Genomic DNA, 16333 nt, shown 5'->3' with positions numbered 1-16333 from the left:
GTAAATAACAGTTGAACTGGTGGTGGCTGTAAACTGGTTTGGGCATCTCCAGATCTGGGGGCACACTTGAGAACAGCTAAAGGCACAGTAGTGTGCCATGGCACAGTGGTTGAAAAACACTGCCTTAGGGGATGCACCCCATATGCTGACAGAGGCTGGCCGTGAGTGCGGATTTTCCAATAAAATATATATATATATATATATCATTTTTTTATGGTATGCGCTGGTTTACATATTTCTATTATATTGCAATTATTCTTGATCAAATATCCACGTTTATGCTTATGTTTTATTATTAAAGCTATTTATTTCTCACAGACACAGGATGTGGTACCATATACACATCGGATAATCGAGGTATTGTGTATTCCAAATCTCTGGAGAGACATCTTTACACACAGATAGGAGGAGAGACTGACTTCACCAATGTAACATCCCTACGTGGAGTGTTCATTACGAGTGTGCTTGCTGAAGGTTAGCAGAAAGATTATGATAGTTGTCGTGTTAAGACTGGTATGGCAAAGGTTCAAGGTTTTTATACTTTTATTATCTATTTTGATTTATTTCTACTTTTATTTCCAGATAATTCTGTCCATTCTGTAATCACCTTTGATCAAGGTGGTGAATGGAGCAGGATCAGGAAACCCGAAAATGCAGAATGCGATTCAACATCCAAAGACAAGGAGAAGGTAGGGTGCTAGATGTATAATTTTAGGGCAGCATGTGTCCAGTGTTAATTTGCATTACTTAGCATAATTACAAGTTTCACTGTCTGTATACACAGTTTTGTTATTGATAACTTCATCTCCACTGATTATATATATATTTTTTTTAAATAATTTTAGTCTCCATACTTTGTTTAGGGCGCAATACTTTCTGTAGGGCATGGGACAGGACTACAGGACCAGGCCCACTCAGCTCTGGGGTCTAAAATGCTGTAGATTGGCCATGCGCCATGTTGTAGCATCATTAAGTGACCACACATATCGTGCTGAGACCAGAGAAGTGGGATATCATTTAATTTTCTGCAAATCGATGACCATCTACCATTAATGGTAGAACACCTCTCTTGTGATCCCCAGTGGTGTGTCACTGCCACTTCATTAATTGAAGTTGACAGGGCTTAGATTGACACCTGGCACTTGCCAGGGTTACCCACTATCCCCATTGGTGTTTGCTCTGGCGATAGAACCTCTGTCTGAAACTATTCGCTCTATGGAGAGGGTACAGGGCTCAGCTGTTTTCGGCCATGAATATGAATTCAGCCTATATGCGGACTTTGTCCTCCTCACATTAGAGAACCCAGACTCTTCGTTACACCACTTACATTTAATTGTGGAGGAGTATTCCTGTTTCATACTAGAAGTTAAATACCCCCAAGACGGAAACATTGCCAATATACTTTTCCACCTCTTTTCTTTGTTCATTGAGGTCTCAATATGATTATGCATGGCAAGATAGGAGCCTAAAGTATCTGGGGATTCAGATCACCCTGAGAGTCGCAGATCTTATACCCAGCAACTATCCTCCCCTCCTCAGCAACATTTCCGTATTGTTATCAGACTGGATGATGCACCATATGTCCTGGATGAGCCGCTTTGCAGCTTTTAAAAATGATAGTTCTTCCTAAATTTTTATTTTAAAAATGATAGTTCTTCCTAATTTTTATAAATTATTCAGATTGATCCCCATTCTGCTCTCCAAATCCTTAATCTCTCAATTTATCTCAATCTTTATGAAATATGTTTGGAAGGCTACGAAACCTAGATTGGCTTAGTCTACGATGTCATTACCAACATTAGAAGGAGGTTTGTTGTTTCCAGACATCCGGTTATATCTATTAGCCTCTATCCTTTCTCCCCTCAGTGCTTGGATTGTAGGTGATTATCCCAACCCTTGGGTTGTTTTGGAAAGGGGCCTGGTGTTGCCTCTCCTGATATCCGATGTCCTTTGGCTGCCAGAGTTGGAGGTCCTACATTGTTTCACTTGCTCGGTTGTTGTTGTCCTTTCAACACGTAAGGCTTGGTTGAAACTGATGTCTAAAATGACTGATACCCATCTCCCTTCCGCTGATCTGTCATTAACTGGTATAGCCTCCCTAATTCCAGATTTGAAATTACATGCCTGGATTTCTAAGGGGCTCTCTGACCTTGATAAAGCAACTTTACAAGGTGCCCTCTTACTATTTTGTTACCTCCAATCTTGGTTCTCCCTTTCTCATAAGGACTTTTAGAAATCGCTACAGCTGGAATATAGCTGTAGGTATACAGGACGCCCCCTCACAGAATTTCTACAATCCCTAAAAGCTTACATGATCTATTAGAGTCGATAGTCAAGGGGGTATAAGTAGGTCTTATAAATGTTATGATTGCCCTTCATTCTCCCTTAAAACTGAATTTTATAGCAAAGTGGGAAAAATATATTTCTTGTACGATCTCCGCCTATCGGCTGTCAAATGTTTTGGATACCCAATACGGATTTGAGAACCAAGTAAAACTGAACCTGCACATCTCTAGTTTTTAGAAGTGAAGATGTTACCTGTAGCAACCAATCAGATTATACCATTCTACTAGCACAGTGGTTCCCAACCCTGGTCCTCAAGTACCCCCAACAGTGCACGTTTTGCAGGTCACCCGGCAGGTGCACTCATTAGTCAGGCACATTTGAAAAGATCCACAGGTGGAGCTAATTAATTATAGCACTTATGATTCTGTGTGGAGACCTGGAAAACGTGCACTGTTGGGAGTACTTGAGGACCAGGGTTGGGAACCACTGTACTAGCACCTCCTTCAAGATAATAAGCGGGTTGCTATAAATAAATATGGCCAACATTACCACTTCTAAAATTCTCCACTTTTCAGTACATATATTCCCAGAAGTTTTGGGAAGAAAATGTGGAGAAACATCAATACTACCAAAGAGGGTCATACTCTGGAGATCAAATTTCTGACAGCATGATGGTCCGTTTTCAGAAAAATGGACATTAGCACCTATGTATCTGTCTTTTAAACTACATTGACTTCATTATATATGTGCTACAATTTATGTATAGTGCTATATCTATGTAATTATTTTTCTTCCCTATTTATATCTATGCCACAGTGTAGTTTGCATATACATGCCCAGTACAGCATCTCGCAGAATCTTCCAGTCCCGCTGCCACCTCTGTCTGAGCCAAATGCTGTGGGAATAGTAATTGCACATGGTAAGTGAACTTGCCCAACAGAGTAACAAGATTGTTTAGCATTGTTGTTTGAATCACTGTGTATTCTCTTGTCACAGGCAGTGTGGGGGATGCAGTGTCCGTAGCTACTCCAAGTGTATACCTCTCAGATGATGGTGGATACTCATGGACTCGGGTGTTGGATGGCCCTCATCATTATGCCATCTTGGACTCCGGAGGACTTATTGTGGCAGTACAGCAAAGTGATCTGCCTATCGACACTATCAAGTGAGCAGAATATTGTTAATGGGGATTCGATAAATGCTAAATTGGGATTGAGAATTACATGGAATTCGAGAAAAATCTAATTCTCAAGTTTTGAGGCACTTTCTGGGCGCGGTTCTGTGTTGTCCTTGGAGCAACACAGAAACCTAAACATACATTAGCTGTTTGTATTCCAAATGATAACCCAGTGTTTGCAAATTGCAACTGCTGCTAGGCTTTAGGACCCCCCCAAGCTTCCACAGGAACCCCACTGTTTTAATTATTTGCACACCAGAGATCATGTTGCTAAATAATAATTTATCTGGAGTTTCCCTTTTTAAAATGCTTACCTATATAAAAGTTTGTATGTTTATGGAAGTCAAAGAGAGGTTGAATATTTCTTTTTTTTTAATTAATAGATTTTTATTAGGTCACGGTATTAGATCACAAAGTGCAGAATACAAATGCGTGCGTACAGAAAAACTTATGCAACATACTTGAATAATGTAGAGAGTAAAGTTATATGTCTAAATATTACAATCCACAATCACAATAATAAACATTGACCTATATTTGGACAGTAAGGGGATAGAGATTGGAAGAATGGGGGAGGGGGAAAGAGAAGAAGAAAGGCGGGGGGCCTCCCCAGCCGGCCGGCCAGGTTAGTATGTTGTAGAAAGAAAGGAAAAGAGGGGGAATAGACACAAGAGGAGGAGGGGGGGGTGGGTAGCGGTGCTTGGGCAATCGGCCTTCCTGTTTAGGTCACAGGTCTTTCTGAGGCTGTCAAAAATCAGTACTCTTGCGACAAGGGGGGGGGAATTGAGGGCTGACAGCTCCTGTGTCTCCCCGCCGAATGGCGGGAGGGCCCGGGACTCCTGGTATTCACTCCATTTAAACCACCTCAGGTGGATTGAGGAGGCCGAAGAGGAGTATCGGGCGTTAGTCGTCTCGAAGAGGAAGTGGCTATGTACCTTATTAATAATTTGTCGAACTGAGGGAATTTCCGCCGATTTCCATAGTTGTCCGATTGCCGCCTTGGCGGCAATTAGTATATGTCTCATAATATACAAGTCCCCCCCTTTAATTGTGTCGGAGTGGTGTAGTAGTGCCACTACTGGGTCTAACTGGTGCCGAACTCTGAGTACATCGCTAATAAGGGTAGCTATTTCGGCCCAGAATGGGGATAGAAGTGGGCATTGCCAAAATATGTGTAATATAGAACCTACTCCCCCACATTCCCTCCAGCACATGTGTGAGACATTCGGCCAAATAGCATGTAGTCTCTTGGGGGTAAAGTACGTCCTGTGGCAGAGTTTAAAGAACATTTCCGCGTGGTGTAAGCTTTTGGACATTTTGAAGCCAGAATAAAGAATGGAATCCCACACTTCCTCGCTGAAGGATACCTTAAGGTCTACTTCCCATTTAAGCTGGGCTGGCAGTTTCCCCTGCTTAGTTTCCGAGACTAAATAGTCATACCACTTGGAAATGCCTCCCTTGTGTGTCTGACTATATATTCTGGAGGTAAGGAGGGCCGGGGCAGGCATAACTGGGGTCTGGTCTGTTCTAGTGGCAGATAGCCAATGGCGTATTTGCAAGTATTTGTAAAAATCATTTTTAGGTAGACCGTATTTCCCCTGTAGAGCAGAGAATTGTGAGAGGGTTCCCGCTTCGCACAGATGTCCCAAGGTGGAAATCCCTGCCCCAATCCATGAGTCTAGATTCAGATTGGGAATAAATTTAGAAACTGCTACAAGCGAGATTTCTGCACCAGGCAGGCCCAGTCCTCCCACTCCCCCGAGCACCCCATGCCACACCTCCAGTGTCGCCCTTGTGGCTATGCTAAGTTCTGATCTTCCTGGGATATCCCGGAGGGGCACCCAAAGGAGATCCGCGAGTGGAATGGTTGTAGACATTGCCCGCTCCTGTGTGACCCAAGGTTTCGGGTTGCTGGTATTCAGCCAGTCCCTAGCTTGGCTAAGTATGCAGGCCATGTGGTATTTTTCAATATCAGGGTACCCTACTCCCCCCAGAGCTTTTGGGAGTACCATAATCTTCCTAGCTAATCGGGGTTTTGAGCCTTTCCAGATATATTTAGTGAAAAGGGAGTTAATTTTACATGTTAAGGACTTGGGGAGCTTCCTGGGAATTGCTCGGAAAAGGTAGATAAGTTTAGGGAGAAGGACCATTTTTGAAGCTGCAATTCTACTCATCCATGAGATTTCGTGGACATACCACTCAGTAATTAGTTTTTGGAATGAGTGTAGGAGCGGGAGGAAGTTGCATTCAATCAGGTGCGCGTCTCTGGCGACATGTACTCCTAAGTATTTAATTGCTCTTCCTTGCCACGCGTAGCGGTATCTATCTTTCAAGCGAGTCACCTCCTCACTGGGGATATTCAATGGGAGAGCCTCGGTTTTAGACGTATTAAGCTTATAATACGAAACTGAGGAGTAAGCCTCCAAAGCTTCATGTAGTGCTTTCAGGGATCTTTCCGGCTCTTGTAGGCATAGTAAAACATCGTCTGCAAATAGACAAATTTTATGTGGGATATTTCCTATGGTCGGGCCAATTATTCGGTCATCGGATCTGATCTTCTCAGCCAGGGGCTCCATTGCTAACACAAATATGAGCGGAGATAGGGGGCACCCCTGCCTTGTACCGTTAGTTATCGGGAAGCTCGAGGATAGACATCCATTCACGAATACTCTCGCGGATGGACATGTATATAGAGCGAATATGGAGTCCAAGAACCAGCCTTTAAGACCAAAGCGTACCAATACTTCTCTTAAATACCCCCAGTGGAGTCTGTCAAACGCTTTCTCCACGTCTAGTGAGAGCAGTAGTAGTGGGGATTTAGTACGGTCACACATATCTACAACGTTAAAGACCCTGCGGGTATTATCCGGGGCCTGTCTTCCCGGTACGAAGCCTACCTGATCTCCCCTCACTAGTGATGGGAGTAATGGGGCTAGTCTATTGGCTATCAATTTAGCATACAATTTCAGATCCGTATTTAGTAGGGCTATGGGCCTATAGTTCTGGACCGATGTGGGTGTTTTGCCGGGTTTCGGAATGGTTACTATTCGGGCTTCGAGCATTTCTTTTGGGAACCCCTTCGCCCGGGAGGCCTCGTTAAATACTCTCGTCAGGACTGGCCCGAGCTCCGCCTTAAAACATTTGTAGAAATTTGAGGGATATCCATCGGGGCCAGGTGCTTTATCCCGGGGTAGGCCATCTATAGCTGTTTCCACTTCTGACAGGGACCAGGGAGCACTAAGGGTTTGACAGACCCCGGGGTCTAACATCGGTAGCCTAATGCTGTCTAGGAAAGCGTTTATGTCGTCTTTTGAGGGCTGAGGGGTGTGCAGGTCCGTTTTAAGATTATACAGTTTAGTATAATATTCCGCGAATGTGTCCGCGACTTGGAAGGGATCAACCACTCTGGTACCTTTAGAGTTAATTAGAAGGTCTACTCTTGCTTTGGCTCTTCTACCCCTCAGTTTCCTGGCTAAAAGCCTTCCAGCCTTATTACCATAGAGGTAAGAGTGCTGATTTAATCTAGCGATGTTTTTTTGTACTTCTCGAAGAGAAGCAGCATTGATTTTATCCCTAACCTGTAATAGTGCTGAGTATGTAGCCCTGTCCGAAGGGTCAGCCTTATGGGCTGCTTCTAGTCTAGAGAGCTCCTCCTCCGCCACCCGCCGATCCCTGGCCTCTGCCCTCTTCACCCTGGCTGCTGTCTGTATAGCGGAGCCTCTCACTACTGCTTTCAGCGCACACCAATGATTGAATGTTCCCGTGTCCTCTGGTTTATTTGTAATGATATAAAGGGAGAGAGAGTCCTGAATGGACTTCCTTGAGTCCGTATTTGTCAGAGCCGACCCTCCCAGCCGCCATGGACCCGGTGGGGACCTGTAAGAGCTCGAATCCCACATCAGCAATACCGGGGAATGATCTGACCACGTAATGGGCAATATCTCGGCTTTACGAATAGAAGCCAGAGTCCATTTATCCGTGAGGGCGAGATCTATCCTCGAGTACGACCGATGCGGGTGAGAAAAAAAGGTATAGTCTCGTTGTCCAGGGTGCCTAGCGCGCCAGGCATCCTGGAGGTCATATTCATTAATAAGTTGTTTAAACCTTTTGGAGTGGTCAGGGGATTTTTGGTCTCTACGGCTTACGAGGCGGGATCTATCCATAACTGAGTCCAATACCATATTAAAGTCCCCAAGAATCAAGAGAGCCCCTTTAGTGTGTTTCTGCACAGTGGAAAGGAGTTTCCTGCTAAATGCAATTTGCCTAGTGTTCGGGGCATAGCAAGTGACGAGTGTAGTCTCAATCCCATCTATCTGGCCTACTAGAATTAAAAATCTGCCGTCTGGGTCAGCGTACTGTGAGTTGATGGTAAAGGAGCAGGAAGCAGACATCAAGATAGCTACACCAGCTTTTTTATGTGGGCCATTTGCGGTGTAGCAGTGCGGGTATCTATTATTGGAGAATTTTGGCGGGGCCGTTTTAATGAAATGTGTCTCTTGGACTGCCACAATATGTGCCTTCAGTTTATGAAAATAGGCCAAAGCCAACTTCCTCTTCTGGGGGGAGTTTAAACCCTTGGCGTTTAATGTGACAATGTTAACCATAATCAAATTTCATGGTAGGAAGCGTATGAAGCGTTACAAGGTAGCGCCTAGTTGCCCAAGGTGAGACCGCATAAGACATACAGGGATGGGGACAAGACACATGGGGGAAAAGGAGGGGTGAAGAGATTGAAAAGAGAAAGAAAAGAATAGAGTTAGCGACTCCATATGGAGCCGTAGTGAGAGTCCTGACAGAGGACATCTCAACCAACTTGTGTGGGGGTAGTGGTCATTTACCCCACAGTAATCCTGAGGAACAAAACATCTTAACACAAAATATATCACACCATGACTTAGTTTGGGGCACTAACATTGAATTAGAACTTGCGGAGCATGCTTGTCTGAGTGGCAACTGGGCACTAATGTGCATACAGGGGCTTACTCAAGATATCTAATGTTACTATCGTCTAGTTCTATACTTTAACCTTGATATGACTTAACGGTGTCCATATTAATATCAATAAAACTCTATGATATGTAGAATATGTAAGTCTGCCGGGGAGCTCGGGTTAGTCCGGGCTGCACCGCCGAGTAAACTATGGAGCCATAATGCCTATCATTTGGTCTGGATAATCCAGGCATCCTATCCTCATCTATGCCTAGCTGGTAGTAACTCAGCTAAATAAGGATACAGATTTCACATAGTTTATGGCTTGCAGAATGACACTGCTACAGGTACTTAATATGGGAGGCTGAGCAAATATTTACTGCTCCACCAGCGACCAGTCCTGCTGAAGTCGCCGGGTCGGAGGTTCTAGGGGGGCCCCTGCAGGGGTGTCGCATAACTTCCAGGCATACATAAGCTTCAAACCTTCCTCAGCCGATGATACCGAAATTGTAGAGCCTTCTCTCTGTATGAGGAGGCGGGTGGGGAAGGCCCAGCGGTACTGGATATTCGCCTTCCTGAGGACCGATGTGACGGGCTGTAGGGAGCGTCTCTTAAGTAGGGTTGCTCTGGAGAAATCTCCATAAAGTTGCAAGGAGCCCAGGACTGAAGCTGACTCCTCTGTGGGCCTTGCGGCCTTAAGGAGTGCCTCCTTGATGTGGAAGAAATGTACTCTCATCAGCACATCTCTCGGGGCGCCCTCAGGGGCCGATCTGGCCTTAGGTAGTCTGTGTATCCTGTCCAGAAGAAGATCTGCTGAGGAAGCCGATGGGAGCAGCTTCCTGAAGAGGTCGACGGCGAAGTCGTGTAAGCTGCTGTTAGCAATGTTCTCAGGGATACCTCGTATCTTAATGTTGTTCCTCCGTGATCTGTCCTCCATGTCCACCAGTTTCTCCCTCAGCGCGGCTACCTCTTCCTCCAAGGAGGCATGAGAGTCTATCAGATCATTATGAGAGCCTACCATCTCCCCCATCTTGGTCTCAAGTGCGTCAGTACGCTCCCCTAAGTCGTCAATAGAGCGCTGGCATGACTGCAGAGAGGTGCGAATTTCTGATGTAACCTCATCTTTCATTTGGGTGAGTAGTATCTTCAGGGTGCCCACCGTTAGGGCTGCATCATCAGAAATCTCTGAGCTTGTCGGGGGTCCCGGCGTGATAGCATGGGAGGTAGAATGGTCACTGGGAGGGGGTTTAGGCTCAGAGTTCCGGGAGGGCGTGATGTTGATCTCTAACCCGCCGCTGGAGCTCCTGGGGTTAGGTTTGAAAAAGGGTACCTGAGACACTGGTTTGGGGGCTTTGCTCTTTTTGGGAGGCATAGCGGCTGTATAGACACTGTATAGAAAGCTGAAACCAATCAGATGTTAATGCGATGGGGGAAGGCAGGTTTGATCAGACATGCATCAATACATCAGTTATTAAACATATGGTGTACCATTGCTGCTCATCAGGATACGTGGGGTGTTTGATTAGAGAGAGTCATGTGCTGGCGCCCATCCCTGCTGACAAAGGGTATGTATCTGGGCACTTCCTTGCTGCCAGGGGGTCGCTTCAGGAAGTCTCTGTTCTAGGAAGGGGTGCTGGAGGTGCTGTATTAGTTGGGGGGGGGGGGTCAGCCCGAAGGTGTCCTCTAGCTCCGAGGGGCACAGCAGAGCCAAAGATCAGCTTCTGGAGTGGTGTCAGTTTGTGCAACCTTCTTCCTTCTTCCCTTCTGCCCTAATGAGGAGGCAGTGGCAGTGCTGGAAGTTAAGGGTGCAGTCCAGGGCGTGGGGGGTTAATGGGTCCCTTCTTCCCTCTTTTCCCCTTTCCCCCTCTCCTATTTGTGATCTTTTATAATTTAATTTAAGTGGCCTGTTCAGAGGTAGGCAGTAGAGAGTTGGCAGTTGATGGGTCTCCTATAAGGGTGAGCGGCTGCAGGCTGGGGTTTTCTGGTAGGCGAGCAGCACAGGCTGCTCACCCAAGATGGCGGCGGTTCCGGGCGGGCAGGGGGTTAATGCCCCAGCCCAGGGATCCGTTCTGCACAGCGCCCTTTCTTCTGGCGCTTAAGTGCTGCTGCCGCTTCCCCCTCTCCCCGTGTCTGCCTTATGCGTGAGCCGGGAGCTCCGCCGTCTCCCGTACTCACGTGTCAGAAGTGTCCTCGCCGCCGCGTCTCCTCTGTGGCGGCATCTGATCGTCGCGCTGTCACGGAGCGATGCTGTTCCTCCGGTCAGCAGTCTGAGGGTCCTCTCCGGCCGGGGGTCTTCCCTCTTGGTCTCCGCTGCTCACAGGGGTTGTTTTCCTCGTTTCCCGCCGGCTCCGTCTGCTTGGTCTGGGCGCAAACTCGAGGCCGCGGCTTCACCTCCCTGGTAGGCCGCAACCTGCAGGAGTCCTGAGAAGGACTCCCCGGCTCCGCGACGCTGTCAGAGGCTGGTCGGGTGCTAAAGATGGAGGTAGGGGAGAGTTGGGGCAAAGAAAGAAGAGGTGGATGTGGGCAAAAGGGTGATTTAGCTGTTAAATTCCAGGAGCTCCTATGGAACACGTTTGCTCCGTTTAGCTGCTAGGCCACGCCCCCGATGTTGAATATTTCTAATAGACATGGAATGTGTTGTTTCTACTATTGGCAAGCTAATTGGTAGTCTTACGGCATTCTGGCAATAACCTCATTAGCATTTCCAACACCATGATGACGTTACTTGTTCAAGTATGGTGGTCATATGGTTACACCAGTTATGGACCCACCTGCTGACAGAATGCTATGACCAATAAATGCTGGTTACTTTTTCAGCACCACAGTCATTAATCATCCAACTTCATTATGAGGGAAAATATAGCTCATAATTACTAATGAATAGACGCAGTAATTGGGAAATAAAACTGGACCAGACACCTGGTTGTGGAATTGGCCTTTTCCTGATGTCCCAAGTTAAGAACATAGTGGAAATTAGCTTTTTAGGCGTAGAATAAACTGGATCAAGTGAAATGCAGTCATATATTCTTTTATGGGGCCAGAAGAATTACAGTGCATTTGTTAAAATATAATATATCATGGGCAGTGACTAAGCCCTGTTGCCATTCAAGAGTGTCTCTGAGACATTAACCCCTTCCCGACATTTGACGTACATTTACGTCATGGTCGGGAAGCACTTCCCGACACATGGCGTAAATGTACGTCATGGATTTAAACTGTCACCGCGTCTATAGACGCGGTGACAGTTTCAACATGTCTGCTGTCCCTGACAGCAGACATGTCCGTGCATGCCCAGGGGGGGCTGCGATGCCGCCCCCCCGTCGGCGATCGCTGTGATTGGCTGTTCAGTGTGAACAGCCATTCACAGCGTTTTCCTGTGTCACCGGCGAATAACGTTCGCCGGTGACACGGGATCAGAGGTGATTGGTGCTGTAAAGTACAGCACCAATCACCGCGGGGTGTAAGGGTGACACTGGTGTCACCCCACCTCACCCCGCCCGCCCCCAAAGGCCGTGATTGGTCCGTCGGACCGACGGACCAATCACAGCCAAGGAGGGGGATTTAAACTAACGGTGACTGCACTGCAGACGCCATTCCGGTCTGGAATAGCGTGCAGTGCGGTCACCGTACCCCCCTGCCGCCATACTGACCAGAACCTTGCTCCATACTTGCTCCATACTTGCTCCATACTTACCTGATCGCTGCTTCATCACTGCTTCCTGGATCCTGTTGCTACTTGTGCCTTCCTGTGAAATTGTGCTGCTGCAGTGTACTAGCTAGATAGAGAGATAGATAGAGATAGATAGAGATAGATAGAGAGAGATAGAGAGAGATAGAGAGAGATAGAGAGAGATAGAGAGAGATAGAGAGAGATAGAGAGAGATAGAGAGAGATAGAGAGAGATAGAGAGAGATAGAGAGAGTCAGAGAGTGCTATATTTTGTGCTGCTGCAGTGTGATATAGTTATAGATAGAGAGAGAGAGATAGAGAGAGAGAGATAGATAGAGAGGCCTAGTGACAGAGTGCTATATTTTGTGCTGCTGCAGTGTGATAGTTATAGAGAGATAGAGAGAGATAGAGAGAGAGAGATAGAGAGAGATAGTGACAGATTGTGCTATATATTTTTTATATAACTGACTGCTGCCCCCTCCTTTTGTGCTGATCAGTATAAATTAACTGATCAGCAACTTTTTGGGGGCGCAGGTTTTTTTTTATATATAGATATACCTGTCAGTGCTGCTGCTGCAGTGTCATAGAGTGATAGATAGTGAGAGATAGAGAGATAGAGAGAGATAGTGACAGAGAGTGATAGAGAGTGCTAAATTTTGTGTCTGCTGCCCCCGCCTTTTGTGCTGATCACTATATCTGAGGTGATCAGCAACTTTTTTGGGGGTACAGAGGTTTTTTTTTTTTTTATATATACCTGTCAGTTGCACCAAAGGTTGTGCACCTGCTGCACCTCACTGGTAATCAGTGTCGCATCACTGATCACCTTTTTTTTTTGTGTGTGTGCTGTGGGGTCTTTTTTTAATTTTTTTTTTACACACACTGTGATTTTGTGGGTGTCCTGTGGCCGCTGTGCGCTGATCAGTGACGTACATCACTGATCATCTTTTTCGGCACAGGGTTGATCTATTTTTTTTTTTTTTTTTGATCAAATTCCTGTTGCCTTTGAGCGCTGTTCAGTGACAGACGTTACTGACCAACATCTGTGCTCAATTTTTGGCGCAGGACCTTTTTTTTTTTTTTTTTAACCCCTTAAATTTTTTATTTTTAACCCCTTTATTTTTTTTTTTTTATTGGTATAAAGTATTTTTTTTTTTCTGCACTACATACACACTACACACTACATACCCCCCGGATTGAAATAAAGTTTGTACCCCCCCCTACACTATACACGTGTTGAAACATTTCACTACCAGTAACACAAAAATAAAAATGGCATCCCAAATGTCCTCCCAAATGTCCTCCCAAATGTCCTCCCAGTCATCCAGGAGAATGTATTCAGTGGAGGAGGCATATGCCATGCTTGCTTCTGACTCTGACACAGCCAGTGATGCAAGCGGGGAATTTGAAGGATTTGCCTTAAGCTCCTCTTCCTCCTCTGGTGATGAGGGACCCCCTCAAAGACGCCCCCGTAGAGCAGCTGAGACCCCCCCCCCCCCAATAATTGATCTCGTATGGACCCCACCACCAGACAATTTTGAGCCCCAGGTTCCTGAGTTTTTGGCCATGCCAGGAATCCAATTTGATTCCACAGGTCTCAGAGAAATTGACTTTTTCAAATTATTTTTCTCTGATGATTTTATAAATTTAATGGTGGACCAAACTAATTTATATGCCCAGCAGTTTATTGCTCAAAACCCCACGTCATCATTTGCTAGGTGGACCCCTGTAGATGCAGTAGAGATGATGACGTTTTGGGGTCTGGTGTTTCATATGGGCATAGTAAAAAAGCCAGAAATTAGGCAATATTGGAGTACAGATGTTCTGTACAGTACTCCATTTTACCGTATGGCCATGACCCGGACTCGATTTGAGACAATTCTTAAATTTATACATTACACCGATAATGCACAGTGCCCACCCAGAGATGATCCCACCTTTGACCGGCTATTCAAAGTCAGGCCGGTCATTGATCATTTCAGTGCCAAATTTGAAGAGGTGTACATCCCTGAAAAATGTATTTGTATCGACGAGTCCCTTATACATTTTAAAGGAAGGGTTAAATTCCGCCAGTACCTTCCCAGTAAGAGGGCAAGGTATGGCATAAAAATGTATAAACTGTGTGAAAGCACCTCAGGGTACACCCACAGGTTTAGGGTTTATGAAGGGAAGGATTCAAGAATTGAACCGCCAGAATGCCCCCCCTCCCTCGTAGGTGTTAGTGGGAAAATTGTCTGGGATTTAGTGCACCCCTTCCTGGATAAAGGTTATCCCCTCTATGTGGATAACTTTTACACCAGCATCCCCCTGTTTAAGGCCCTTGGTTCAAGAGGTACAGCAGCTTGCGGTACTGTGTGCAAGAACCAAAGAGGCCTCCCAAAAACGCACATTGCCCAAGTAATGAGAAGGGGTGAAAGCAGGGGAATATGCAACGAAAATATGTTGTTGGTCAAATATAAGGACAAGAGGGATGTCCTTATACTGACAACAATTCACGGAGACAGTACCACCTCCATCCCTGTACGAGGTACCAGTACCCACACCTCCAAACCTAATTGTATCCTGGATTACAATAGGTACATGGGCGGAGTGGATCTTTCAGATCAGGTACTGAAGCCGTACAGTGCCCTGCGGAAAACAAAAATCTGGTACAAGAAGGTGGCCGTGTATATCATCCAGATGGCACTGTATAACGCTTACGTGCTATTCCGTTCTACCGGCCAGAGGGGGACATTTATGCACTTTCAAGAGGAAGTCATAAAGGGCCTAATATTTGGGAACCAGCAGGCAGAGGGCCCCAGTACTTCTAGTACTGGTCCCCGTATTGTACCAGGGCAGCATTTTCCTGATGAAATCCCCTCCACTGGAAAAAAGGGCAGGACACAAAAAAGGTGCAAAGTTTGCTATAAAAAGGGAATAAGAAAGCAAACTATTTTCCAGTGTGACACTTGCCCCGACAAACCCGGCCTATGTATAAAGGAGTGTTTTAAAATATACCACACATCTATGGAATATTAGGTTCATAATTTCACCGTGCTTCGGGGGTCTTGCTAATGCCACATAGCACCCACCATTCATTCCACCAGAATCTGAGCCGCAAAATCCAAAAATCACTCCTTCCCTTCTGAGTCCTGCCATGCACCCAACTGGTATTTTTTGGTCACATGTGAGGCATTGCCGTACTTGGGAGAAATTGGGGCACAGATTTTGGGGTGCTTTTTCTCCTTCATTCCTTGTGAAAATGAAAAATTTTGAGCCAGAACTGCATTTTTGTGTAAAAAAATGTAATTTTTCATGTTCACTGCCCACTTGTATCAAAATTGGTGAAACCCCTGGGGGTTTGAAATGTACACTATACCCCTAGATGAATTCCCTGAGGGGTGTAGTTTGCAAAATGGGGTGACTTGTGGGGGGGTTCCACTGTATTGGTGCAACATAGCACCCACCATTCATTCCACCAAAATCTGTGCTGCAAAATCCAAAAATCACTCCTTCCCTTCTGAGTCCTGCCATGCACCCAACTGGTACTTTTTGGTCACATGTGAGGCATTGCCGTACTTGGGAGAAATTGGGGCACATATTTTGGGGTGCTTTGTCTCCTTCATACCTTGTGAAAATTAAAAATTTTGAGCCAGAACTGCATTTTTGTGTAAAAAAATGTAATTTTTCATGTTCACTGCCCACTTGTATCAAAATTGGTGAAACCCCTGGGGGTTTGAAATGTACACTATACCCCTAGATGAATTCCCTGAGGGGTGTAGTTTGCAAAATGGGGTCACTTGTGGGGGGGTTCCTAAATTTTAGCATCTTATGGTGCCTAGAAACCTACATGGTGCCTAAAAAATAATCTCATAAAAAGGAGGCTCCAAAATCAAGTAGGTGCTCCTTCTATTATGAAGCCTGTGGTTTGGTCAACGTGCACACTAGGGCCACATATAGGATATTTATGAAAACAAAAGATTTGGGGGAATCAATTTTTAGTCACATTTCTCTAGTAAAATGTACTGTGTTCCTTAGAAAAATGTATTAAAATTGCAAATCTGCAAAAAAAATGAAATTTTGAAATTTCACCTACACTTTGTTTTAATTCCTGTGAAACACCTAAAGGGTTAACAAACTTCCAAAATGCTGTTTTGAATACTGTGAGGGGTGCAGTTTTTGAAATGGCATCATTTATGGGGGTGTCTCACATACAAGTCCCTCAAAGTCACATCAGAACTGAACTGGTCCCTAAAAAAATCAGTGTTTGAAATTTTCTTGAAAATTTGAGAATTT

General features: G+C 45.5%; 1 protein-coding gene across 1 annotated transcript in view; it reads left to right on the top strand.

Moving 5' to 3' along the window:
- The window catches only part of SORT1 (sortilin 1), a 66085-nt gene that overhangs the window by 43023 nt on the left and 6729 nt on the right, over positions 1-16333 (top strand). The window contains exons 10-13 of the mRNA XM_083172933.1: positions 319-474; positions 583-689; positions 3103-3205; positions 3283-3451. Coding sequence (XP_083029059.1) covers positions 319-474; positions 583-689; positions 3103-3205; positions 3283-3451 — 535 coding nt within the window. The remainder of the gene's footprint in view (positions 1-318; positions 475-582; positions 690-3102; positions 3206-3282; positions 3452-16333) is intronic.

This window comes from Crinia signifera, chromosome 2 (genome assembly GCF_055691185.1).
Source record: "Crinia signifera chromosome 2, ASM5569118v1, whole genome shotgun sequence".
NCBI lineage: Eukaryota > Metazoa > Chordata > Amphibia > Anura > Myobatrachidae > Crinia > Crinia signifera.
The sequence above is the reverse complement of the archived record's forward strand: the minus strand, read 5'-3'. Positions and strand labels throughout refer to the sequence as shown.